Source organism: Ahaetulla prasina, chromosome 17, assembly GCF_028640845.1.
Source record: "Ahaetulla prasina isolate Xishuangbanna chromosome 17, ASM2864084v1, whole genome shotgun sequence".
In the NCBI taxonomy this organism is placed as follows: domain Eukaryota; kingdom Metazoa; phylum Chordata; class Lepidosauria; order Squamata; family Colubridae; genus Ahaetulla; species Ahaetulla prasina.
The window spans coordinates 2366540-2391155 of record NC_080555.1 but is presented as its reverse complement, the minus strand read 5'-3'; the positions used below and the strand labels follow the sequence as shown (position 1 = coordinate 2391155).

General features: G+C 49.0%; 2 protein-coding genes across 2 annotated transcripts in view; both read left to right on the top strand.

The window, feature by feature from the left end:
* The window catches only part of INTS3 (integrator complex subunit 3), a 30225-nt gene extending 20512 nt beyond the window's left edge, over window positions 1–9713 (top strand). Inside the window, exons 20-30 of the mRNA XM_058160570.1 lie at window positions 148–267; window positions 397–550; window positions 1557–1625; window positions 1959–2034; window positions 2294–2407; window positions 3204–3252; window positions 3877–4044; window positions 5911–6011; window positions 6829–6901; window positions 7041–7200; window positions 9192–9713. Of these exons, the coding sequence (XP_058016553.1) occupies window positions 148–267; window positions 397–550; window positions 1557–1625; window positions 1959–2034; window positions 2294–2407; window positions 3204–3252; window positions 3877–4044; window positions 5911–6011; window positions 6829–6901; window positions 7041–7200; window positions 9192–9269 (1162 nt within the window). The 3' untranslated portion in view covers window positions 9270–9713. The remainder of the gene's footprint in view (window positions 1–147; window positions 268–396; window positions 551–1556; window positions 1626–1958; window positions 2035–2293; window positions 2408–3203; window positions 3253–3876; window positions 4045–5910; window positions 6012–6828; window positions 6902–7040; window positions 7201–9191) is intronic.
* Window positions 9714–12080: 2367 nt separating this feature from the next.
* On the top strand, window positions 12081–24009 carry SLC27A3 (solute carrier family 27 member 3). The gene is made up of 10 exons (XM_058160567.1): window positions 12081–13517; window positions 14492–14701; window positions 15406–15564; window positions 15884–16008; window positions 17057–17251; window positions 18228–18321; window positions 18938–19136; window positions 20804–20901; window positions 21966–22096; window positions 22208–24009. The coding sequence occupies exons 1-10, from the start codon at window positions 13055–13057 to the stop codon at window positions 22382–22384; spliced, it is 1851 nt and encodes a 616-aa protein (XP_058016550.1). The 5' UTR covers window positions 12081–13054; the 3' UTR covers window positions 22385–24009.
* Window positions 24010–24616: the final 607 nt, after the last annotated feature.

The following is a 24616-nucleotide window of genomic DNA, read 5'->3' as shown; positions in this document are numbered from 1 at the left end:
CTTCTCTGCGTTCCTCCCATCCTCCTTCCTTCCTTCCTTCCTTCCGTGTCTGAACCTTGCGGGATGACATCCGTGCGGCCCCGGGGTTTCCACGCGTGTGCGACCCGGCGCCTGGTGCTTAACTCTCTCCCGTCCCCCCATTTTCAGGAACCTCTGCCAGATGCAGGAAGACAACAGCAGCTTCTCGGTCCTGCTGGATCTCCTCTCGGAGCTCTACCAGAAGCAGCCCAAGATCGGGTACCACCTGCTCTACTACTTAAAAGCCAGGTGAGGGGGCTGCGGGGCGGGTGGGTGAGGGGACCCTTAACCCTCCGAAGCGAGGGAGAGCGAGGGTCCAAGAGAGAGAGAGAGAGAGAGAGCGCCCCTCGAATGTCCACACTCACACACCCCCTTTAGCAAAGCGGCCGCCGGGAAGATGAACCTGTATGAGTCCTTCGCTCAGGCCACCCAGCTGGGCGACCTCCACACCTGCCTGATGATGGACATGAAGGCCTGCCAGGAGGACGACATCCGGCTCCTCTGCTACCTCACGCCTTCCATCTACACGGAGGTGAGGACGACACAGCCACTCACCTACTCCAAGGAGGGCAGAAGGGACCCCACTCCCCACCCCCCCGCTTTGGAAGGGAGGCAGGGGAAGGCTGTTTGGTGGGGTCTTTTTTATTCTTCCTTCCTTGCTTCCTTGCTTCCTCCTTCCTTTCTTCTTCCTTCCTTCCTTTCTCCTGCTCCTCCTCTTCTTTTCTTCTCTTCCTCCTCCCTTCTTCAATCTCCTTTTCGTTCTTCCTCTTCTTCCTCCTCCTTTCTTTTCTTCTTCCTTCCCTCTTCCTTCCTTCCTTTCTCCTGCTCCTCTTCTTCTTTTCTTCTCTTCCTCCTCCCTTCTTCAATCTCCTTTTCGTTCTTCCTCTTCTTCCTCCTCCTTTCTTTTCTTCTTCCTTCCCTCTTCCTTCCCTTCCTTCCTTTCTCCTCCTCCTCCTCTTCTTTTCTTCTCTTCCTCCTCCCTTCTTCAATCTCCTTTTCGTTCTTCCTCTTCTTCCTCCTCCTCCTTTCTTTTCTTCTTCCTTCCCTCTTCCATCCCTTCCTTCCTTCCTTTCTCCTCCTCCTCCTCCTCCTCCTCTTCTTTTCTCCTCCTCCTCCCTTCTTCCTTCTTCTGTCTCCTTTTCCCTCCTCTTCCTCCTCTTCCTTTCTTCTTCTCCTAGTCCTCGTCCTCCTCCTGCCCCTTCCTTCCTTCCTTCCTTCCTTCCTACCTTCCTTCCCTCCCTCTTTCCTCCTCTTACTTTCCCTGGCCATCTTCTTTCCCCAGCCGCCTCAGTTTTTGCCTTCCTCCTCCTCTTCTTTCATCTCCTCCTTCCTCCTCCTCCTTTTAAGAAAACAAACACCCTTTTGTCTCCAAAACCAGACAACAGCCGCCCTGTGTACCCTCCCCCCACACTTCCTTCTCTTCCTGCCCTCCCCCCCAAAAATACAGAATTTTCTACAATGGGAGGTTTATTTCTGGCCAGTCCTTCTCAGCTGCTGAGAACTGTCTCCGTTCTCATTCTCCCTTCCTTCCCTCCCAGTTCCCCGACGAGACCCTCCGAAGCGGGGAGCTGTTAAACATGATTGTCGCTGTCATCGACTCAGCGCAGGTAAGACCCACACAGACCCACAACCGGAAGAGAAGAGAGTGACGGCCCCCCCACCCCCCCCCAAGAGGAGACCTTCATCCCAAACTAGGCAGGGACAATGAAGCCCAGGGGTTGGAAAAAGCGGGCTGTTGATTTAAAAACTACAAAACCCATCCTTCCTTGTCACCCCTGCCTATTTTCTTTCTTTCTTTCTTTCTTTCTTTCTTTCTTTCTTTCTTTCTTTCTTTCTTTCTTTCTTTTTCTTTCCTTCCTTCCTTCCTTCCTTCCTTCCTTCCTTCCTTCCTTCCTTCCTTCCTTCCTTCTTCTCTTCTCTTCTCTTCTCTTTTCTTACAGCTCCAGGAACTGGTGTGTCACGTGATGATGGGGAATTTGGTGATGTTCCGGAAAGATTCGGTCCTTAATATTCTGAGTGAGTTGGCATCGCGGCCATCCGGAACGGCATTGCCTTTTTTTTTTGGCCGGGTGGCCGGCGGGAGCGTTGAGATTGAGGTCGCCCGTTTGGGCTTCCAATCCCCAGAATCCTCTGCGGTCCCTCCTCGGCCCATGGCAGCGTGGGCCAAGATCCCCCAGGGCGCCTGGGTCAGCGGATGGTGGTGTTCTGTGTTGAAGTATGTCTTTATCCTTTCTGGGTTTTGTGTTGTTGTGTGTTTTTTTTTTCTTCCCTCCAGTTCAGAGCTTGGAGTGGGAAACCTTTGAGCAATATTGCACCTGGCAGCTTTTTCTGGCTCACAACATTCCCCTGGAAACCATCATCCCCATCCTTCAGCACCTCAAGTACAAAGGTGAGCCTCCCTTAAGGATGCCCGACGGCCGCTAATCTCGGGCCCAGCAAAAGGGGGAGAAAAGAAAAAAAGAAAAATAGCAGCGAGATCCTTTAATACACAAAGTTGTCACTTTGACTTTTTTCAAAAAAACAACAACCCACTCCCTGTGAAGAAATGCAAGGCGGGTCTCGACCTACGACGGGGTCGCTTAAGGACCGTTGAAAGTTGCAACGAACCTCTCTAGGACTACCCTGTAATTAAAACCCAACAGGAAAATAAGTCCTAGGGTGATTTTTCAGGACACTCGTAATATAATATAAAGCGACGTTGCAAAATCCGGTCATTTGATGCCTTCCTCGACTTGCGACCGTCATCCGAAGCTCGGTTCCGGTCGTAAGGCGAGGATTGCCTCTTAATGCGTGTAGATAAACGAATCTCTCAAGGATTTAAATTCGGTCCCTCTTTCCTGACCTGGTGTTTTTCTGTACGCACGTTTATTTATATTGATTTATATTGATATATTGACCATCATTTGTGTTGTAAATGTTGTACCTTGATGAACGTATCTTTTCTTTTATGTACACTGAGAGCATCTGCACCAAGACAAATTCCTTGTGTGTCCAATCACACTTGGCCAATAAAAATTAAAATAAAATAATTTATTTATTTTTATTCATTCCCTTTCAAGCCAGGAAAAAAAAAAGGAAATATTTTCACAGCTTTGACTTGGCTGTGCTTGGATTAAAAATTAAGGGGGGGAAAAATTTGCTTTTTGCTAAATAAAAAAAATATATGCTATTTTTCCCCTTCACAGAACATCCCGAGGCTCTGTCCTGCCTACTTTTGCAACTGAGAAGGGAAAAGTACGTATTTAAAATGATTTACCTGTTAAAATTATTTACCTATATTATTTACCTTCCTGCAGCTGGAGAGAAACAGCAGCAAATGATCCGTTGTTGTTTTTTTCCTAGCGGAATTGAGACTTTTTTCTTGTCTAACTAGTGCTCGATTTACAATAGTTCACTTAGTGACCACTGGAAATGACAGCGTTACTGAAAAAGGGGATTTAGGGCCGCCTTTGATAGTTAACGGCCGTTGTAGCATCCCCAAGTGATCAAAATTCAGCCGCTTGGCAAACTGACTCGTATTTGTGACGGGAAATTCGGGGTCCGGTTGCGGTTAAGGACCACCTGCATGGTGGGCAGAGAGCGGGAAGACGCAGCTCAAGAGGGGAAGACAGGAGATTTAAAAACCGAGATTATTGTATCAAACTAACCGTGGTTAGTTTAAAACGTTTGGACTTCAACTCCCAGAATTCTCCAGGCGGCAGTAGTTGGCTGGGGGGGGGAATCCTGGGAGTTGAAGTCCAAATTGCCAAAGTCATTTTTTTTCTCTTTTCGCCCCAATTCGTCCCCCTTTTCTTGTCTCCTTTGGAGGGGGGGGTGCTGTCTGGAAACTGTCATTAAAAGCTGTGATTTTTGCCCCAGGCCGACGGAAGAAATGGTGAAGATGGTGCTGAGCCGGCCTTGTCATCCGGACGACCAGTTCACCACCAGTATCCTCCGCCACTGGTGCATCAAACATGAGAACCACCTAATCGAGCACATCAAATCCCTCCTGATCAAGAATAACAGCCTCCCCCGGAAACGGCAGAGGTGAGAAGGGGGCAGCCGAGGCGGAAGCTGGCATTTTTAAAAAAATGTATTTGTATATCTCTACCTCTGTTATAATATCTATCCATCGATCCCCTCTCTCTCTCTATCAGTAACATTTTAGAATCTGGCATTTTTAAATTTATATATCTTTATAGATCAATATCACTCTCTAGGTATCTACTATCATCTATCTATCTCATCTCTCGCTATATGTATGTATGTATATCATCTATCTATCTATCTATCTATCTATCTATCTATCTATCTATCTATCTATCTATCTATCTATCTATCTATCTATTTTCTACTCTCTCTCTCCTCTCCTCTACTTTCTTTCTCTCTCTCCTCTACTATATCTATCCTCTCCTCTCTCTCTCTCCTCTCTCTCTCTCTCTTCTCATCTATCTATCTATCTATCTATCTATCTATCTATCTATCTATCTATCTATCATCTATCTATCTATCTATCCTACTCTCTCTCTACTCTCCTCTACTTTCTTTCTCTCTCTCCTCTACTATATCTATCCTCTCCTCTCTCTCTCTCTCCTCTCCTCTCTCTCTTCTCATCTATCTATCTATCTATCTATCTATCTATCTATCTATCTATCTATCTATCTATCTATCTATCTATCTATCTATCTATCTATCTATCTATCTATCTATTCTCTACTCTCTCTCTCTCTCTCCTCTACTATCTATCTATCTATCTATCTATCTATCTATCTATCTATCTATCTATCTATCTATCTATCTATCTATCTATCTATCCTCTCTATCATCTATAAAATTTAAGAGTGGCATTTTTTTAATTTTTAAAGATTTAAAATTTTTAAAGAGCAGCAGGGACATCTAGTGGAAAGCGTTTATTTTCCAGTGGGAGGAGAAATTGCCTTTTTTTTCCTTCTCTGTTTCTTTCTAGTATTGTCACTTACTATTAGAAGCAATTTTATAACTTCCTCCCTTTTTGTTTTCCTCCTCTTCCCCTTCTTTCCTTCCTTCCTTCCTTCCTTCCTTCCTTCCTTCCTTCTTACCTACCTACCTTCTCTCCCTCCCTCCCTCTTTTTCTTTCTTTCTTTTTCTTCTCTTTTTTCTTCCTTCCTTCCTTCCTTCCTTCCTTCCTTCCTTCCTTCCTTTTGTTTTCCTCCTCTTTTTCTTCTTCCTCCTCCTTTCTTCTTTTTTTTCTTTCTTTCTTTCTTTCTTTCTTTCTTTCTTTCTTTCTTTCTTTCTTTCTTTCTTTCTATCTATCTATCTATCTGTCTATCTGTTATCGATCATCGATCATCTTATCTGTCTATCCTGCCCCTCATCATCTTATCTATATTTCATCTTTCTTTCTTTTTTTGTCCCTTTTTTCCTTACTTTTCTTTTCTTTTTCTTCCTTCCTTCCTTCCTTCCTTCCTTCCTTCCTTCCTTCCTTCCTTCCTTCCGCCTCTTTTTCTCTCTTTCTTTCTTTTTCTTCTTTCTTCTTTTTTCTTTCTTTTTCTTCTTTCTTTCTTTTCTTCTTTCTTCTTCTTTCTTTCTTTTCTTCTTCTTTCTTTCTATCTGTTATCGACCATCGATCATCTTATCTGTCTATCCTGCCCCTCATCATCTTATCTATATTTCATCTTTCTTTCTTTTTTTGTCCCTTTTTTCCTTACTTTTCTTTTCTTTTTTCTTCCCCAACTTCTCCTGCTTTTTAATTCCTTTCCAATTTTCTTCTTTCTTTCCTAAAATCACACCTCTCTCTAAACAAGAATCAAAAAGCCAGGAAGCAGGGAGGAGGGATGCAAAGGAGGGGATCAGTTTGAAAAGAGGGTGGGGAGGGGGGGGCGCTTCCCTGATCCCCCCCCCTTAACGCCCCCCCCTTTCTCCCTCTGCTCTCAGCCTCCGCAGCTCCAGCAGCAAACTGGCCCAGCTGACTTTGGAACAGATCTTGGAACATCTGGATAACCTCCGCCTGAATCTGACCAACACCAAGCAGAGCTGTAGGTCGAGGCCACGGGGAAGGGGGTGGGGGCTACAGACTTGTGGTTTTGGGGGGGCAGAGGGGGGAGTCTGCAATCCTATCCTTTCCCCTCCCCCCCGGGAGGAGGGAAGGAGGGAGGGAAGGAAGGAAGAGAGAAGCAAAGAAGGAATAGAGAAGAGATGGACAGAAAGAAGGAGGGAGAGAAGGAGGGAAGAAGGAAGGAGGGAGGGAAGGAAGGCAAGAAAAGGAATAGCAGAATAACAGAATAGCAATAATAACAAAATTAACAAAAAAGCAGAGTTGGAAGGGACCTCGGAGGTCTTCTAGTCCAACCTTCTACTCAAGCAGGAGACGACCCTCTACCGTTTCAGACAAATGGCTTGTCCAAATCTCCACTGATGGAGAGCCCACCACCTCTGGTGGCAGGCAGTTCCGCTGGTGAACCGTCCTCCCTGTCAGGCAATTCCTCCTCATTTCTAAGATGTTTCTCTCCTTGATTCGTTTCCATCCGTTGCTGCTGCTGCTGCTTCTTCTTCTGGCTTCAGTACCAGAAGACAAGAGAATCATAGATTGACCCCCTTCTTCTGTGGAGGTTGAACCCCCCCAATATTGGAACCCTGCCATCATCCCCCGGCCCCCCCCAAATTCCTTCTCTTGACTGGCCAAACCCAAATCCTGCAACCGTTGTTATGTTTTCGTCTCCAGGCCCTTCGTCATCCTAGTTGCTCTTCCAATGACCCCCCACCCCACTTTTTCTAATGACTCCCCCGCACTTTCCCCAAGGACCACATTCTAAGCCCCCTCACTTCTCACGACCCCCTCTTTTTTCCTTCCAGTTTTCAGCCAGCCCCCAATCCTCCAATCTTTGCAGCACGTCCAATGCAGCTGCGATGAAGCACACAAGATGAAGTGAGTAAGATCCGGGGGGGGGGGGGTTGGGAGGTGGGGGGGGCAGATTCCTAGCTGGACCCAGCCAGAAAGTCTGGGGAAGACCTGACCCCCCCCCCACGACCTTTTTTTCTCTCCCCTCCCACCTTCACCCCGAAAGGTTCAGTGACCTCTTTTCCCTGGCCGAAGAGTACGAAGACTCGTCCAGCAAACTGCCCAAGAGTCGAAGGAAGGCCGCCCTCTCCAGCCCCCGCAGCCGGAAGAACGCGGCCCAGCAGCCCCCCAACAACGAGGAGGAGTCGGCCTCCAGCAGCGCCTCGGTGAGTGGGGGGGGGATGAGTGGGGGGCAGCAGGGGCACACCCCCTGCCGGAAGAGCGCAGGGAGGAGGGGCGGGGGGTGGTGGAAGGGAAGGGGAAGCCTTTGGTGCTGGGAACTCAAAGGATTCTGGGGAAAAGAAGGGGAGGGGGACAGACAGCGGGGAGGGCAGGGGGGAGGTCGGTCTGGCCTCTTTGGGGTCTGGGAGATTGTGAGGGGTGGGCGGTTTCTTAAAAAGAGAGAGAGAGAGAGTACTGGAAGGAAGGAATAGAAGGATAGGAAGGGAGGGAGGGAAGGAAGGAAGGAAGGAAGGAGCAAAGAAGGAATAGAGAAAAGATGGACAGAAGGTAGGAAGGAAGGAAGAGAGAAGGAAGGAAAGAAGGAGAGAAGAGAGAGAAGGAAGGAAGAGAGAAGGAAGGAAGGGAGGGAGGGAGGGAGGAGCAAAGAAGGAATAGAGAAGAGATGGACAGAAGGAAGGAAGTAAGGGAGGAAAGAAGGGAGAGAAGAGAGAGAAGGAAGGAAGAGAGAAGGGAGGGAGGGAGGGAGGAGCAAAGAAGGAATAGAGGAGATGGACAGAAGGAAGGAAGGAAGGAAGAGAGAAGGAAGGAAGGAAAGAAGAGAGAAGGAAGGAGAGAAGGAAGGAAGGAAGGAGGAGGAGGAGGGCAAAGAAGGAATAGAGAAGAGATGGACAGAAGGAAGGAAGGAAGTAAGGGAGGAAAGAAGGGAGAGAAGAGAGAGAAGGAAGGAAGAGAAGGAGGAGGAGGAGGAGCAAGAAGGAATGAGGAGATGGACAGAAGGAAGAAAGAAGGAAGAGAAGAGAAGGAAGGAAGAGAGAAGGAAGGAGGAGGAGGACAAAGAAGGAATAGAGAAGAGATGGACAGAAGGAAGGAAGAGAAGGAAGGAAGGAAAGAAGGAGAGATGCGAGAGAAGGAAGGAAGAGAGAAGGAAGGAAGGAGGAGGAGGAGGGCAAAGAAGGAAGAGAAGGAAGAAGGAAGAAAGGAAGGAAAGAAGGAGAGAAGAGAGAAGGAAGGAAGAGAGAAGGAAGGAGGAGGAGGAGCAAGAAGGAATGAAGAGATGGACAGAAGGAAGGAGAGAAGGAAGGAAGGAAGGAAGAAGGAGAGAGAAGGAAGGAAGAGAAGAGAAGGAAGGAGGAGGAGGAGGAGGACAAAGAAGGAATGAGAGATGGACAGAAGGAAGGAAGGAAGAGGAAGGAAGAGGAGAGAGAGAGAAGGAAGGAAGAGAGAAGGGAGGGAGGGAGGGAGGAGCAAAGAAGGAATAGAGGAGATGGACAGAAGGAAGGAAGGAAGGAAGAGAGAAGGAAGGAAGGAAAGAAGGGAGAGAAGAGAGAAGGAAGGAAGAGAGAAGGAAGGAAGAGAGAAGGGAGAGAAGGAAGGAAGGAAGAGAGAAAGAAGGGAAGAGAGAAGGAAGGAAGGAAAGAAGGGAGAGAAGGAAGGAAGAGGGAGGGAAGGAAGGAAGGAAGGAAGCTGAAAACAGGGTTGATAATGAAAGTGAAAGAGGCAAGGAAGTAATGGAGGAGAAAGGAAGGAAGAAACAGAGAAGAGATGGAGGGAAGGAAGGAGGGAAGGTAGGTAGGTAGAAAAGGAAGAAAAGAAAGAAGGATTAGAGACGGAAGGAAGGGAGAGGGAAGAAAGGAAAGGAAGGAAGGAAGGAGAAAACAGGGTTGATAATGAAAGTGCAGGAGACAAGGAAGTAATGGAGGGGAAAGGAAAGAAGGAAGGAAGGAACAGAGAAGAGATGGAGGCACAGAAGGAAGGAGGGAAGGGAGGCAGATAGGAAAGGAAGAAAGGAAAGGAGGATTAGAGAAGGGAAGGAAGCAGGATAGGGGATTATTCCCTGCCTGTACAATTTGCCCTGTCATTCTTCTCGTTCTGAAGCTCAGATTTTGGGGAGGGGGGGTGCTACACCCACAGAGACCCCCCCCTTCCATCCAGGTTTATTTCCCCCTCCCTCCTTCTCTTCCCCCCCCCTCCCCAGGAAGAGGAAGACGCCAAACCGAAACCCACCAAGCGGAAGCGGAAAGGATCCTCGGCCGTTGGCTCAGACAGCGACTGAGCGGTGGGGGGGGGGCGCGTGGGGGTCCCGACGGCGGGGCCCACCTCTGCGCCATCTCCCCACACCCCCCTCAAAGCCGCCCTTTGGGGCAAGGGACTGCTCAGCCGCGCCCCCCCCCTCCCCAGATCGAATCAGATCCGGCCAGGCGGACACAACCGCCGGAGGACGGACGGACGAGGCCGCGGAAGGATGTTCTCCCCCCCCCCCCGGTGGTGGGTCCTCGGGCCGGGGGGGTGTTGCTCCGTCCCGTCCCCCCAGGAAAGTGGGTGTCACACCCTCGCTGTGCCCCCCTCCCTCCAGCTGTGGGGCAGCAGCAGCGGCGACGAAGGGAGGAGGCCAAAATCCAGAAACCAGATCAAGAAAGGAAGCTCCAATTTTCGGGATGTAAATAAACCTGTGAACTGCCGTGATCGCCAATTGGTGCTTCTCCCGAGGAAAACTTGGTGGGGGCCCTTCCTTCGGGAGGTGGGGGAAAGGAATACTGGGAGCTCTTCCCCCCAGGCCTAAGCCAGGCCCGACTTTATCTTGTGTTCGCTTCAAATAAAAGGCATTTTATTCTTGCGCTCGCTTGGTCCAGCAGCCGAATGGTCCCCCCCCAGGGGATTTCGCGCCCCCCCTCCCTATCGCAGCCTTGCAGGTACCAGTCGAGACCCCCTCCCCTCTCACAGCCTTCCTCCTCCTCCTCCTCGTTTCTCAGCCCCCCCATTTTTCCAAAATCCGTTGGGAGTTGGTGGGGGGATGCCGAGCGGAAGGACCAAATACTCCAGGAACAGATTTAAGAGTCACAGAGTTGGGAGGGGACCTTGGAGGTCATCTAATCCAACCCCCTGCTCGCGCAGGAGATCTCTCCTAGGGATTCGAACCAACGAACCCACCGAAATTTCTGATCGACAAGCTCCGCGTCTTAGCCACCAGAGATAAAACTCCTGTTTTGAAACCGTTTTCACCTCCTCCAGCAAAAAAAAACCCAACAACGATCCTTTTTAAGTGTTTTTTTTTGGGGGGGGAGAAGAGAATAAAAATGGCAATTTGGGGGTGTTGTTTTTTTTTGTGTGTGTGTAAAAGTCGCTGTTTTGTCTCGTTTTTTGGGGGGGGCGGGCTGGGCTCCATCAGGGGTTGCGATGTACTTTGTGTTTGTGGGTGGGGTCCCCCCCCCCAAATATCCGTTTGATTTTTGCTTGGTGGTATCAGAATTATTTTGTCATCTGCCTGTTTCTCTCTGTTTCTCTTTCCCTCTCTTTTTTCTTTCTTTCTCTCCTTTCACTCTTCTTTGTCTCTTTTTCTCTCCCTCTCATGCTTTCGCTTTCTCATTCTTTCACTCTTCTTCCCTTTCTCTTTCTCTCTCTGTCTTTTTCTCCCCCTTTCTCTTTCGCTCCCTTTCTCTTTCCCTCTTCTTTCTTTCTCTTTCCCTCTTTCATTCTTTCACTTTCTACCCTTTCTCTTGCTTTTTTCACTCTTCTCCTTCCCTTTCTTTCTCTGTCTTTTCTCCCTCTTTCTCTTTCAGTCCGTTTCTTTCTCTCTCTTCACTCTTCTCCTTTCCTCCTTCGTCTGTCTCTTTTTCTCCTTTTTTCTTCCCCTTCTGTCTCTCTCTTTCTCTTTCACTCTCTTTTTCTCTCTTCTTTCACTCTTCTACCCTCTTTTTTCTCCCTTTCTCTTTCCCTCTTTCTCTGTCTTTCCCCCCTTTCTCTTTCACTCTCCTTTCTCTTTTGCTTTCTCTTTTACTTTCTCCTTTCCTTTCTTTTTTTTCTCCCTCTTTCACTTTCTCTCCTCTTTCTCTTTCACTCTTCTTTCTGTCTGTCCCTCTCTTTCTTTTTTTCATTCTTTCTTTTTCTCTCCCTGTTTCTCTTTCACTCTTTCTCTCTCTTTCTCTTTCACTCTTCTTCCCTTTTTTCTTCTTCTCTGTATCTTACTAGCCGAGTTCACAACAGAGCCTCTTGCACCAGAAGCAGTCTACCCTTAAATTATCCACCCCTTCCAAATATTTCCCTCGCCAGATTTCTCTCCGGGGATCAATTTAGCTAACTTTTATAGAACATTTAGTCCTGTTGGAAGGCGGAACATTTCCTGGAAAGGAAGATTTATGAAATCCCAACTCCGGTCCAAAGCGCCTCTCCCTGCTCTGCCCCCACGAGTTAGGGAAGGATGCTGCTACGGTTGTAAGTGCGAGGACCAGTCGTAAGCCCCTTTCCTGGGGGTGGGAACCAATTTAGCTAACCAACCACCCCTTTCAAGCCTGTTCTTTAACCCAGATGCTGCCGCTGGCCTGTTTTTTTCCCCATCCAAATCTGAATTTCAAAACAAAACAAAACAAAACTTTGTGGAGTATTTTTCCCACCCACCCCAAACTTCGAAGGAAAAGTTGCCGTTCTTGTTTTCCAGGATTTCTGGCTCTTCCTCGTCTTGTAGCCGGAGGGCAAAAAAAAAAACACCAAGGGTGCTTTGTTGCCAACTCTCCTCCGTGTTTTATGTGTTTGTGTGCGTGTTTGCACATCTGCAACAACAACAACAACAATTCATAGGGGATTATTGGGGACCCTGCCAGGCTCTGCTTGGGGGAAGATCCGGGAAATTGGAATTTCAGCAGCGGCTGCTTGCTTGGCCCCTTTGCGAAATTAGGGGAAAGTTTAGGCCCGGAAACCACAGATTAATTCCTGACCTCTGGTTTTTTTTTTTGTTTTTTTGGCACGGCTTAAACAGGGATTAATGGGTTAATCGGGGGTTAATCGCGGTCAAATCTGAAATCATGTGTGCCTACCAATAGGGAACTGGCAAGTCCTTCGCTTTGTCTTTTTTTGGGGACTGGGGGGGCATCTCCTTGAGGATGGGGTGCAACTGAATCATTCCTTCCCTCCCTCTTTCTCCTCTTTCTCCTTTTCTCTCTCCCTCCTTCTCATTCTCCTTTCGTTCTTTATTCTCTCTCTCTCTCTTTCATTCATTCTTTCTTTTTGTCCCCTGTTTCTCTCATTCTCTCTTTCATTCTCTTCTTTCTCCTAGCCCTCTTTCCCATTCTTTCATTCTCTCTCTTTCCCCTTCATTCTTTCTCCCCTCCCTTTCTCATTCTTTCATTCCCTCTCCTTTCTTTCCCTTTCTCCTTTCCTCTTCCTCTCATTCTTTCCTTTTCTCCCTCATTCTTCCTTTTCCCTCCTGCCTTTTTCTCTCGTTCGCTGATTCTTTCCTTCTTCCTCCCTTCCTCTCTTTCATTCTTTCTCTCCTCCCTCCCTCTCCCTTTCATTCTTTCTCTTCTCTCGCCCTCATTCTCTCTCTCTTTCTCCCCTCTTCCTCTCATTCTCTTTCTCCTTTCCCCTCTTCTTCTTCCTTCCCTCCCTCTTCCTCTCATTCTTTCCTTTTCCCTCCGGCCTTTTTCTCTCATTCTCTCATTCTTTCCCTCTTCCTCCCTCTTTCTCATTCTCTTTCATCCTTTCATTTCTCCCCCTCCTTCCTCTTTCGTTCTTTCTCCTCTCTCTCTCTCTTGTTCCTGGCTTAGGGAAATTCTCCTCTCTGGAAAGGATGTGAAAAGTTTGCGTGCCAAGCTTCGAAAGAGGGGGTTGTGCGTGGGACAACCGACCCTCGCTCTTTACACACCCTCCCCTTTTACACACGCACACACACACACAGAGCCGGCCCCTTTGCGTGCTGGCTTGCGCACCCCCTCCTTCTCCCTCCCGCAGGCGGGCGTTCCTCGCAAGCGGCTCCTGCGGGCTTTGGGCTGAGCCCACGGAGGGGGCGTCCGCGGCTTCTCCCCCACCCACCCATTTGGGGGTCCCTCCTGCAGCCCCCGGGCAGCCATGGCGGTGGGGCTGGCTCTGCTGGGGCTGCTGCTGGGGCTCCTGGGGCTCCTGGGGCTGCTGCTGGGCGCCCACGGGCGGGCCGACCTGGCTTTCGTGGGCCGGGCGCTGGCGCTGGGCGGGCGGCTGGCACTGCTGAGCCGGGGCAGCGTGGCCCAGCGCTGGGGGCGGCTGGCAGCGGCGGCGGGGTCCGGCCGGCCCTTCCTGCGCTTCGAGGGCCGCAGCTTCAGCTACGGGCAGGCGGAGCGCGAGAGCAACCGGCTGGGCCAGGCGCTGCGGGCGGCGGGGCTGGGCGGGCGGACGGCGGCGCTGCTGGCGGGCAACGAGCCTTTCTTCATCTGGGCTTGGATCGGGCTGGCCAAGCTGGGCGCCCGGCCCGCCTTCCTGGGCACCGCGCTGCGCCCCGCCGCCCTCCTCCACTGCCTGCGCGCCTGCGGGGCCCGGGCTCTCCTGGCCACCCACGGTGAGAGAGCCAGAGCCTCGGGAGGCAGGGGAGGATGGGCTGGGGAGTCCCTCCCACGCGTGGCCCTGAGCGGAGGGTGCAGGGGAGGATGGGGCTGGGGATGAGAGGCCAGGGCCACGCGTGGAGGGAGGCAAGCAAGCAGGGGCCGCGGAGGATGGGCTGGGGCATCCCTCCCACGCGTGGCCCTCAGAGGGGAGGATGGGCTGGGGAGTCCCTCGCACGCGTGACCCTGAGCAGAGGAGGCCGGGGACGATGGGGCTGGGGATGAGAGGCCAGGGCCACGCCTGGGAGGGAGGCAAGCAAGCAGGGGAGGAGGGGGCTGCGGAGGAGGGGCTGCAGATTATAGCCCCGGGCGCCTGGAGGGAGGGAAGCGGGGAAGGATGGGCTTGGGAGTCGCTCCCACACGTGACCCTGAGCAGAGGAGGCAGGGGACGATGGGGCTGGGGATGAGAGGCCAGAGGCATTCCTCCCACGGCTCTGGAGGGAGGGAGGATGGGCTTGGGAGTCCCTCCCATGCGTGACCCCCTGAGCAGGGGAGGATGGGGCTGGGGAAGATGGGCTGGGGCATCCCTCCCATGCGGCTGGAAGAACGAAGCTGGGCAGGATGGGCCGGAGCGTTCCTTCCACGTGTGGCCTTCAGCAGAGTAGGCAGGGGATGATGGGGCTGGGGATGAGAGGCCTGGGCCACTCCTCCCACTTGATGGGGCTGGGGTCCCCAGGTTGGCATACGGGAGGGGAGAGAGAGAGAAAGAGGATGAGAGGCAGGGGGTGATGGGGCTGACCGAGCCATCCCGACCTTGGTGTCAGGAGGCACTTTTGTCTTCTCCTTCCTGCTCTTTCTTCTTCCCCTCTCATCACAACAACCCTGCAAAGTAGACCAGGCTCAGGAGAGAGAGAGAGAGAGAGAGAGAGAGAGGCCCCAAATCCCAGCTGGAGCTTAACCCCCCCCTCTCAATCTCCCTCCCTTTTTGCAGAACTCTTCGGAGCCGTGGAGCCCATCCTCCCCAGCCTGAAAGAGATGGGCATTGGGGTCTGGGTGATGGGGAAGGGGCCCTATCCACCGGGCGTGATCAGCCTGCAGGATCTCCTGGAGGAAGCCTCCGAAGAGCCCCTGCCTTACGAGCTCTCCACTCCCCGCCACCTGATGGACACCTGCCTCTACATCTTCACTTCCGGCACGACAGGTGGGGGGGGTGCAGAGGGGACGTGGGGGGGGCGTCGGGAGGGGGGAGGCGGAGGTTTTTGGGGGGAAGGGAGTCGGGGTGTGTGTGTGTGTCTGGAAGGCAGCAGGAAGTCTAAAGTAACATCTTTACGCAACAATTGTGACACCTTGTTTCCTTGCTTTGGTTTGCTACTGTAAGACAAAGTTGTGAATTCATAACACAAATAAAATGTAGCAATCGATGTTTTTAAAAATGTGACACTCTTTTGTTCCTTGTCTTCCTTTTTCTTCCCTTCCCTTTCCTCCCTCCCTCCATTCTTCTTTCCTTTCTTTCCCTCCTTTCCTCCTTTCCTTTCCTTTCTTTTCCTTTCCTTTTCATTTTTCCTTCCCCTCCCCTCCCATCCTATATCATCCCATCCCTTCCTCTCCTTATTTTTCCCTTCTTCCCTTCCCTTCTTTCGTTTCCTCTTTTCCTTTCCTTTTCCTTTCCTTTTCCTTTCTTTTTTCCTTCCTTCCTTCCTTCCTTCCATCCCTTTCCTTTCCTTTTCTTTTCCTTCCCTTTCCCTCCCATCCTATTTCATCCCATCCCTTCCTCTCCTCCTTTCCCTTCTTTTCTTTCCTTCTTCTCTTTCCTCTTTTCCTTTCCTTTCCTTTCCTTTCCTTTCCTTTCCTTTCCTTTCCTTTCCTTTCCTTTCCTTTCCTCCCTGTTTTCTTCCTTCTCTCCAGGCCTCCCCAAGGCCGCCCGTGTCAGCCACTTGAAGACCATCCTCTGCCTGGGATTTTACAAGCTGGTGGGGGCCTGCAGCTCCGATGTCATCTACCTGACCCTGCCCTTGTATCACATGTCTGGCAGCCTTTTGGGGATCCTGGGCACATTTGGGCTGGGTAGGTTCTATTTGAACCATCAGGCAAGGCAGAGAATCCTCTTCCCTCCCTTGCTCTTTCTCCCCTGGAGAATTCGGGGTAGATTGCTCTTGGCTTTGGAGGCTCCACGTTGCGTTCCCAGCTGGGGGATTCCCTTTCCGTCGCAAAGATCCGCACTCAATCCCGCTTAGAGTTGAAGCAGCCAAACCTCCCTGGCGGCTGAGGGCTGAGGGGGGGGGGGAAGAATGAAAAGAGGACTTTCTAAGCCATGAGGACTAGAAACTTTGCTTAGCTTTTTTGAGAAAAGGAAAAAAACAAAAGGCTTGCCGTTTCTTGCCAGGGGCCACCTGCGTACTGAAGAAAAAATTCTCAGCCAGCCAGTTTTGGCCGGACTGTCGGACTCATGGGGTGACCATCTTCCAATATATTGGAGAGCTTTGCCGCTACCTGGTCAACCAGCCACAGGTAAGTGCGGGGAAAAAGGTGGGCCTGTATATGTCTCCCTCTGGTGGCCACCCCTGGTATTACTGCTGGGAATTTCTGCCTTCTTCCTGCCTTTATTATTTGACTAAAAGTGAATTCGTTTGAATAAAAGTGAATGCTATTTATTATTCATTCATTCATTGTCATTCAGATTCACTTTTCCCTCTCTCCCTAAGCCACCAGTCAGATTTCTGCCTTAGTAACTTCCTGAATTAAACAAACCCCCCCGCCCCTCAAATTCCTGTCTCAATTTCTGAATAAAGTTGACAAGCTGAAAGGGGGTTCTTTCATATTGTGGAGTGCCAGGTTGCTGAGCAAAATGGTTCATTTTTATTTATTTTTTCATCTTTTAAAGATTTTATTGTAAGCCACTCCGGAGCCGCTTTATATTTATTTATTTTATTTATTTACATTTATATCCCGCCCTTCTCCGAAGACTCAGGGCGGCTTACAGTGTGTAAGGCAATGGTCTCATTCTATTTGTATATTTACAAAGTCAACTTATTGCCCCCCCAACAATCTGGCTCCTCATTTTACCTACCTTATAAAGGATGGAAGGCTGAGTCAACCTTGGGCCTGGTGGGACTCGAGCCTGCAGTAATTGCAGGCTGCTGTGTTTTAATAACAGGCTATCTTACAGCCTGAGCCACCACGGCCCTACGGCCCACGGCTTTGGATCGGGAGGCAGACGATTATTTAATAAATAAGTAAAAAAAGGCCGCTGTTGCAAACAACTTTTCTTCTGCATTGTGCTGAGCAGGGAGAGACGCTCCCTCCTCAGCATTGTCCCCCTCCCTTTTAAAAAAACCCTTCCAGATCCACCGGCAACCAAATTTGGAACAATTCCTGCCAACATTTGGCGACCACAAAGGGCCCCGTCGGATTTTCCAAAACGGGATAATTTCCCAGCGAAGCGAAGGTCTCCCTCTTCGCTGGCCAGTTGCAGCCCATTGTCGGTCATCCCCATTTCAAACTTGCAAAGAAGCCGGGCTCTGTTTTGTGCCACTGTGTTCCTTCTCCTTTCCCGCAGAGCCCGGCCGATCGGGAGCATTCCTTGCGCATGGCCATGGGCAGCGGGATGCGCCCGGATGTTTGGCGCGAATTCCTCCACCGATTCGGAAACATCAAAGTGGTAGAGACCTACGGCATGACCGAAGGGAACGTCACCCTCTTCAACTACACCAGCACTGTGGGAGCCGTGGGGCGCGGCTCCTGGATTTATAAGGTGGGCATCACAACATGCTGGAAAAGTGGGGGGGGCACGTTGGCAGGTTCGGGCTATCCCTCAGAGTTGCCTTACCACCATCTGATTTATATTTTCATCTCCTTTTAACGACCCCATGATCCCTTGCATTGGGGTGGAATCTGAACAACTGAATGGAGCTGAGTGTTTTACTGGCCGGATGCCTTTTCTGTCACCAGTACGGAGTTATATTCAGCAGATATATTCTCAACGTGCCCAGAGAGAGAAATATCTGCCTCTACCTAGGATCGAACTCACAGCCTCCTGATTGCGAGGCGAGAGCTCCGCCTCTAGGCCACCGCACCACTCACACTATCCGAATTATATGTACTGTATTTGCTAAACAAATAATTTAATACATTCCTAGTTATTAATTCACCCAGCCAGAGTCTCTTGACGGGGACATAGGCGGCATATAAGTTTAATAAGTAAATAAATAAATATCTAAATAATAATAGAAGGGAAAGGAAAAGCGAAGTGAAGCAAATTAAAGTGAAGCCAAGCGAAGTAAAGTAATTTATGTGGCCACTCGGTTCATACCCAGGTGAAGAAAAATATTGAGAAGAAACCTGGCGAATGTGCAAACTTTTATTTCTTTGTCGGTAAATATAAATTCAAGCCCGAAAGAAGTTGATCAAGGTTTGTTTGTTTTTTTAAATTATTGTTTAGGTTCCTATCTTTGCTTTCCCAGGTAGATTCAAGAGTCAAAGGGAAGCAATGAAATACATGAAGTGGAAACACGGCTGTCTGAAATAAACGACAGTCCTTCGTTATGAAGGACCCCTGGTTTTATTGGCCAAGTAAAAATGATTATAAAAGAGGGGTACTGGATAAAAATAAAATAAAAAGAAGCAGAAGAGCTAAAATATTTGTGCATGGCGCCAAATGTAGAATGAAAGACTGGACAGAGAAATCGTCCTTTTAAAATTGCACCATCCCGAATTCTTTCGCCCTTCAGTGCTTCAGTCCCTTCGAATTGGTTCGTTTCGACGCTGTCCAAGGCGGTCCACTAAGAGACGAAGCTGCCGGCCGGTGCCAGCGCGTGGACATAGGTGACCGAGGGAGCCTTTTTAGTGGGGGAGGGCATCTTCCGTCTCCCTTCCTCTCTGTCCCATTTCGCCTCGTTTTCCAGCGAGTTACAAGCAGTCCTCGGCTTAACGACCCGCAATTGGGAGCAGAATTCCCATGGCTAAGCCGCCTTGCTCCCGATTGCGGTCGTTGGGCATGAGTCACGTCCAATTTCACGATCCTCTTTTGCTGCGCTTGCTTAAACCAATCACTGCAGCGTTTAAGCCAACCGTGCGGACGTTAAACAAATCCGGCTTCCCCCATCAGTTTGGCTCGTCAAGAATCCGGTTGGAAGGGCGAAAATTTGTGATCACACAACGCCCCCTACCCCCCCCCCCGGGATGCCGCAACCTTCCCAAAATACACACCGGTTGTTAGGGTTTCTGAATTTGGATTGCCTGATACGGGGATGGTCATAATCACTTTTTCAGTGACATCGTAACGTCCGATGCTCGCTAAACCGTTTCATATCGTAAAGCCACCGGGAGTTACCTTGTGGGAAAATGGGCTTCCCAATAAATTTAACAATAAATATTTTTTTGAAAAAAGGAACGGTTGTAAGTCGGGGACTAAACTTTGCGGTTGTTTTTCTTCCTGCAGGGGAACCGGGACTCCTGATTTCTCCGGTGACGTTTCGTAACCCCTTCCTCGGATACGCAGGCGGACGCGAGCTGACCGAGGCGAAGATGCTCCGCGACGTCTTCTCCAAAGGGGACGTTTATTTTAACTCTGGGGACTTGATGGTGCAAGACGCCGAAGGGTTTATCAGCTTTTGGGACCGTACGGGAGACACCTACCGGTAGGCTGGTTTTCCGCTCGAGCCGGGTGCGAATCCTTGTCTCTGGCTCCCCCATTGCAAGGCTGGGCAACTGCTCACTGCAGGCGAAGGCGTAGCAACACCTCGGAGCGATTACAATTAGGGCAGGCGTGCGAATTTCCACCGCAGTCAGTCCTGCAGAGGTGGACCGTGACCCTACGACCAGAGTTGGTAGTCCTTGACTTACGACCACAGCCGAGCCCAATGTTGATGCTGTTTAAGCGAGGCATGGGTTGTGAGTTTTGCCCCGTTTTGTGACCTGTCTTGCTAAGTGAATTGCCACAGCTGTTAGGTGAATTCGACTTCCCCGTCAGCTTCGCTCGTCAGAAGGTCACAAAAGGGAATCACCTGATCGCCGCAAACCGTCAATTGAAAAAGCGTCTGAATTTTGATCATGTGACCTGTACTAGAATTGAGCTACTGAATTGGAAATTGGATGATTCAGACTCTATGGAAGACGGCGCAGGTTTCCCATGCTGGGCAGGGATGATGGGCTTTGCGATCTAGGGCCTACGGAGGGCACAAGATAGATAGGTAGATAGAGATACAGATAGATAGATATACAGATAGAGAGAGAGAGAGATACAGATAGACAGATATAGATAGATAGATAGATATTTATTATTTATTTATTTATTTATTCAATTTTTATACCGCCCTTCTCCCGAAGGACTCAGGGCGGTGTACAGCCAAGATAAAAACAAACAGTATAAAATATACAATTTAAAATACTAATTAAAAAACTTATTATAAAAATGGCCATATATAACTAAAAACCCCATTAAAATTAATAATAAATTTAAAACCAATAAAAATAAAATTTAGATAAAATTTAGGCCAGTCCCTCGCGAATAAATAGATGAGTTTTCAATTCGCGGCAGAAGGTCCGTAGGTCAGGTATTTGGCGTAAACCCTGGGGAAGTTCGTTGATAGATAGAGATACAGATAGATAGATATACAGATATACAGATAGAGAGAGAGAGAGAGAGTCAGATAGACAGAGATAGATAAATAGATGATAGATAGTTGATAGAGTGATAGAGATAGAGAGATAGATGATAGAGTGATGATAGAGTGATAGAGATAGAGAGTTAGATGATAGAGATAGATGAGAGATTGATAGATGATAGAGATAGATGATAAAGAGAGAGAGATAGATGATAGAGAAATAGATGATAGATAGATTGATTGATAGATGATAGAGAGATAGGTGATAGAGAGGTGATAAAGAGATATATAAAAATAATGCTGAAATATCCTTTTGATTCCTGCCTTGTGTCATATTCCCCATTGGCCACACGAGGGCGCCCTTCCTTAAAGAAAACTTTCCCAGGGATTTAATGCGATTCAATTTTTTTTTTAAATAGCCCCCAAAAAGACTTTATGCTTAAAAAAAAAAAAAAAAGGACCCATTTTTTTGAAAAAAATTGAAATCGATCGGGCCACACAACACCAGCTGGCTTTGGTCAGCCAATGCAATGCGAGGAGAACCTCAAAATCGCTCCTCGAACTCTGAGCCGAGACCTGCTGTTGTTTCGCTTTGTTTTAATTTTGCAAATTCTTCCCTCCTGGCTTTGCGAAATAATCTTCTCTGATGTCCCACCGTTTTGCTTTCTTCCTCACCCCCCCCACCCCCCCCACCCCCGTAGTTGGAAAGGCGAAAATGTGGCCACCACAGAAGTCGGGGAGACGCTGAGCACGTTGGCGAGTTTGCGGGAAGTCACGGTTTACGGTGTGACCGTCCCAGGTAAAAGTTCGGGGGGGGAAAAAAAATTATCTCCCAACTTTCGGGCCCGTTCTTTGCCTGAAGCTTCCGGTTCTGCAAACTCAAAATTTCTTGCATTCTTCTGATGGGAAATGCTTGAACGGGGCAGCAAGTGGCTAACTATTATTATCAGGGGTGGGATTGAAAAATTTCAGCAACCGGTTCGGTGGCCCGGTTGCTGTGTGGGCGTGGCCATGGGGGCGTGGCCTACTCTGCCTCCTGCACCACAGGGGTGGGGCGTTTTCGCCCTTCCCAGACTCTGGAGGCTTTCCTGGAGTCTCCAGAAGGACGAAAATTGCTTCCCCCGGGCACTGGAGGCCTAAAACTGGGCCGCGTGAAGACTCCTGGGAAGGGAGGGGTCAGCCATTCCTTGGAACAACCGGTTCGGCGAACCGGATTAAAATTAACATCCGGTTTTCCCAAACCGGCTGATTCGCACCGCTGATTATTATCCCAGTTGCCTTATCGTTGAACTTGGCGGCATATAAATGGAATAAACAAAATAAAGTTAACATTGCTCGTGAACGGTGATCAGTTATTAGTACGATGAATATAGGACCTTTGTGTGCAATACGGAGGGTCTGTACCGTGGCTGTTGTATAGGCACTATATGGGGTCTTCTGCTTAGGCAGGGGGCTGGACTAAGGACCTTAGTCTCTTCTCCCGGGCAATGGAGGCCCTTTGGAGGCCAGAAATGGGCCTGTTTCCGGACTTCTGGTATTTCCAGTAAGCCTGTTTTTCGCCCTCCCCAGGCCGCAATTGTTAAGGGAATTTTTGCCGTTGTTCACTAACACGGTTGTTAAGTGGATCCGGCTTCTCTTGCCAGAAGGTCACAAAAGGGGATCACGTGACCCCGGGACGCTGCCACCCTCATAAATACGAGTCAGTGGCCAAGCGTGCATATTTAGACCGTGTGACTGCAGGGATACGACGCGGTCGTAAGCGTGAAAACCAATCCTAAATCCCTTTTTTCAGTGCCGTTGTAACTTCGAACGGTCGCTAAACGAATGGTCATAAGTTAAGGACTTACCCGTGTTCTCTTCTAGGACATGACGGCCGGGCAGGGATGGCCACCTTGGTGCTACAGCCGGATGCAAACTTTGACGGCCCTCAAATCTACCATCACGTGGCCGAGCTCCTTCCTCCGTACGCCTGGCCTCGCTTCCTGCGTCTCCAGGTAAGTCTTGGGTTCGAGTCCCCTCTCTGGTTTCACAACGGCCCTGCGAGGGAGGCCGGGGCGACAACCCAGATCTGGTTGCGACGGTTCACGACGGGCTGACTTTCTCAGGAGCAGTTGGAGATGACGGAAACCTTCAAGCAGAAACGGTTCCGCCTCGTGGAGGAAGGATTTGACCCCGGCCGGATCTCAGATCCCCTTTTTGTACTGGACGTTACCGCGAGGACCTATGTCCCTCTCACTCCGGACGTCTGGACGAAGATCGCCGCGGGAGAGCTACGTCTCTGACCGACGCTGTCCAAGCACCGGGAAAAAACTGACTCGAGGAGTGGGCTTAGCCGTGCCCAAACCACCCCCTTCTCCTCGGCCTGGTGCGTTACAGGTAGTCCTCGACATACGACCGCAACGGAGGCAGGAATTGAGGCTGTTTGCTGAGACGGGCCACTGCGCACATCAAATGTATTCAATTACGACGCCTGTCAAGTTGAAGACTCTCGTCCCTTCCTTAACGGAACTGATTTTATGACATTTTTCATGGCTGTCATTAAAACGAACTCTGCGGTCATTAAGTGAGACCTTGTCCACAAGGGGTGTTTGGGGAGTGGGGGCAGAAACCGGAATTTAAACCTCGGTTTCTGGTTAAAAAGGCAAATCGGGAGGCTGCTAATGGTTTTTAAGTGCGGTCGCTGGCGCAGAGGGCGGGGTGGGGCGGTTATAACTTTGAAATTGAATCTTAAACTTAGGTCGTAAATTGGGATACTAAGCCTCGTAATTCGAGGTCTGCCCGTATTCCTTCCTGAACCTTCTACCTCCACTGTCACACAAACCAGACTAAGCGTCGTTCTTGTCATGCGACTGATTTTTACAATTTGGGGCTGGATTCTCCACTTTTTCTAATTTCTTTTTCTACGAGGTCTTTAAAAATTGACGCGTCTTCCTTTACGTCTGACCTCCCCCCCATTGCCCCCCCCTGCAAAACAAACACCCTCTGGGCTGGTTGGATTTTCTCTCCGGAGGCTGGGAAACCCCCCCCCCATTTTAGGGGAGGGGGTATCCCCAAAGCTGGGGGAGAACCTTTGCAACCCTAATTTCCTCTGTTTTTATTTTATTATATTAAATTCCTAATTGGGAGGTTCGGATCCAGCTTTGGGGGACCGGACAGATTTTAGATTTTTTTATATATATATATGTGTTGTATAGTCAGATTTGTTGGCGCTGAGATTAGACCCGTTTTAAAGACTGGGAAAACTGAGGCCCAGATAGGAGTCGTAATAAGTTAAAGAGGGTAAAGAGGGGGGGCTGTTTTTTTTGTTTTTTTATTTAGGGATGTGTGTCATGATTTTGTATTTAATCCACTTGTCTAATTCGGGGGTGTAGATTTCTTAACCGTGGTCTATTGACCCTTAGTAGCTATGCAAAAGTCAGGAAGGACTGACGTAACCAGCATTTTTTTTGGCACCTTGGATACTAAAGCAACCCCCATTATCTCCCTCCGCCCCAAACCAAGCCATCGGTGGCCTACCTCGCAAGGCCAGTTCCCCTCACCCCCCCCTCCTCCTGCCTTACAATCTTGCTGGTCAGGCTGGATAAATTTATCCAGAGTTGCTCACCATGATGGCTCGGAGGGGGTGAATCGTTTTTTTTATTCCACGCGGGGGAATTCCGACCTTTTAAACCAGCCATCGTGTCTGTTTCAAAGTTGGAGTTTTTTTAAAAAAAATATTTTATTTTGGGGTGTTTTGATGGGATAAGAAAACTTTCCACAGTTTGGCTCTTGTTCTTGAGGGCGAGAAGGCGCTGGCTGGGGGATTCTGGGAGTTGAAGTCTCTTAAAGTTGTCCAGTTTAAGTTAACACTGTTCTAGATGTTCACCTATTCACCTAAGTGCATTTTACTATTAAATGGTCAAATTAACCTGCTTCTGTTTATTCTGTTTATTCCATTCTTTCGCCTTGCTTATTTTGTGTGTATGTGTGTGTATGTATGTATGGAGATATATATATATATATATATATAGAGAGAGAGAAGATAGGTAGGTAGGTAGGTAGGTAGGTAGGTAGATAGATAGATAGATAGATAGATAGATAGATAGATAGATAGATAGATAGATAGATAGATAGATAGATAGATAGATAGATAGATGATAGATAGATAGATATAGATAGATAGATAGATAGAGAGAGAGAGATGATAGATAGATAGATGATATATATAGAGAGAGAGATAGATAGATAGAGATAGAGAGATAGAGAGATAGATATAGATAGATAGATATAGATAGATAGATAGAGATAGATAGATAGAGATAGAGAGATAGAGAGATAGATAGATTAGATAGATAGATAGATAGATAGATAGATAGAAATAGATAGATAGATAGATAGATAGATAGATAGATAGATAGATAGATAGATAGATAGAGCCATTTTTCTCTCCTCGGGTTGGTGGCCTACCTCGGAGGGTGGTTGTGGCTGAAAGTGGGGGGGGGAAAGAGAGAGGATTTTTGAAGGAAGCAGCATCC

Excerpts from the sequence above, each read along its gene's own strand:
- SLC27A3 (XM_058160567.1), top strand. The coding sequence starts at position 13,055 with ATGGCGGTGGGGCTGGCTCTGCTGGGGCTGCTGCTGGGGCTCCTGGGG. Across the intron at positions 13,518-14,491 it reads GGCTCTCCTGGCCACCCACG|AACTCTTCGGAGCCGTGGAG; the intron begins GTGAGAGAGCCA and ends CCCTTTTTGCAG. Across the intron at positions 17,252-18,227 it reads GCGGCTCCTGGATTTATAAG|TGCTTCAGTCCCTTCGAATT; the intron begins GTGGGCATCACA and ends TTCGCCCTTCAG.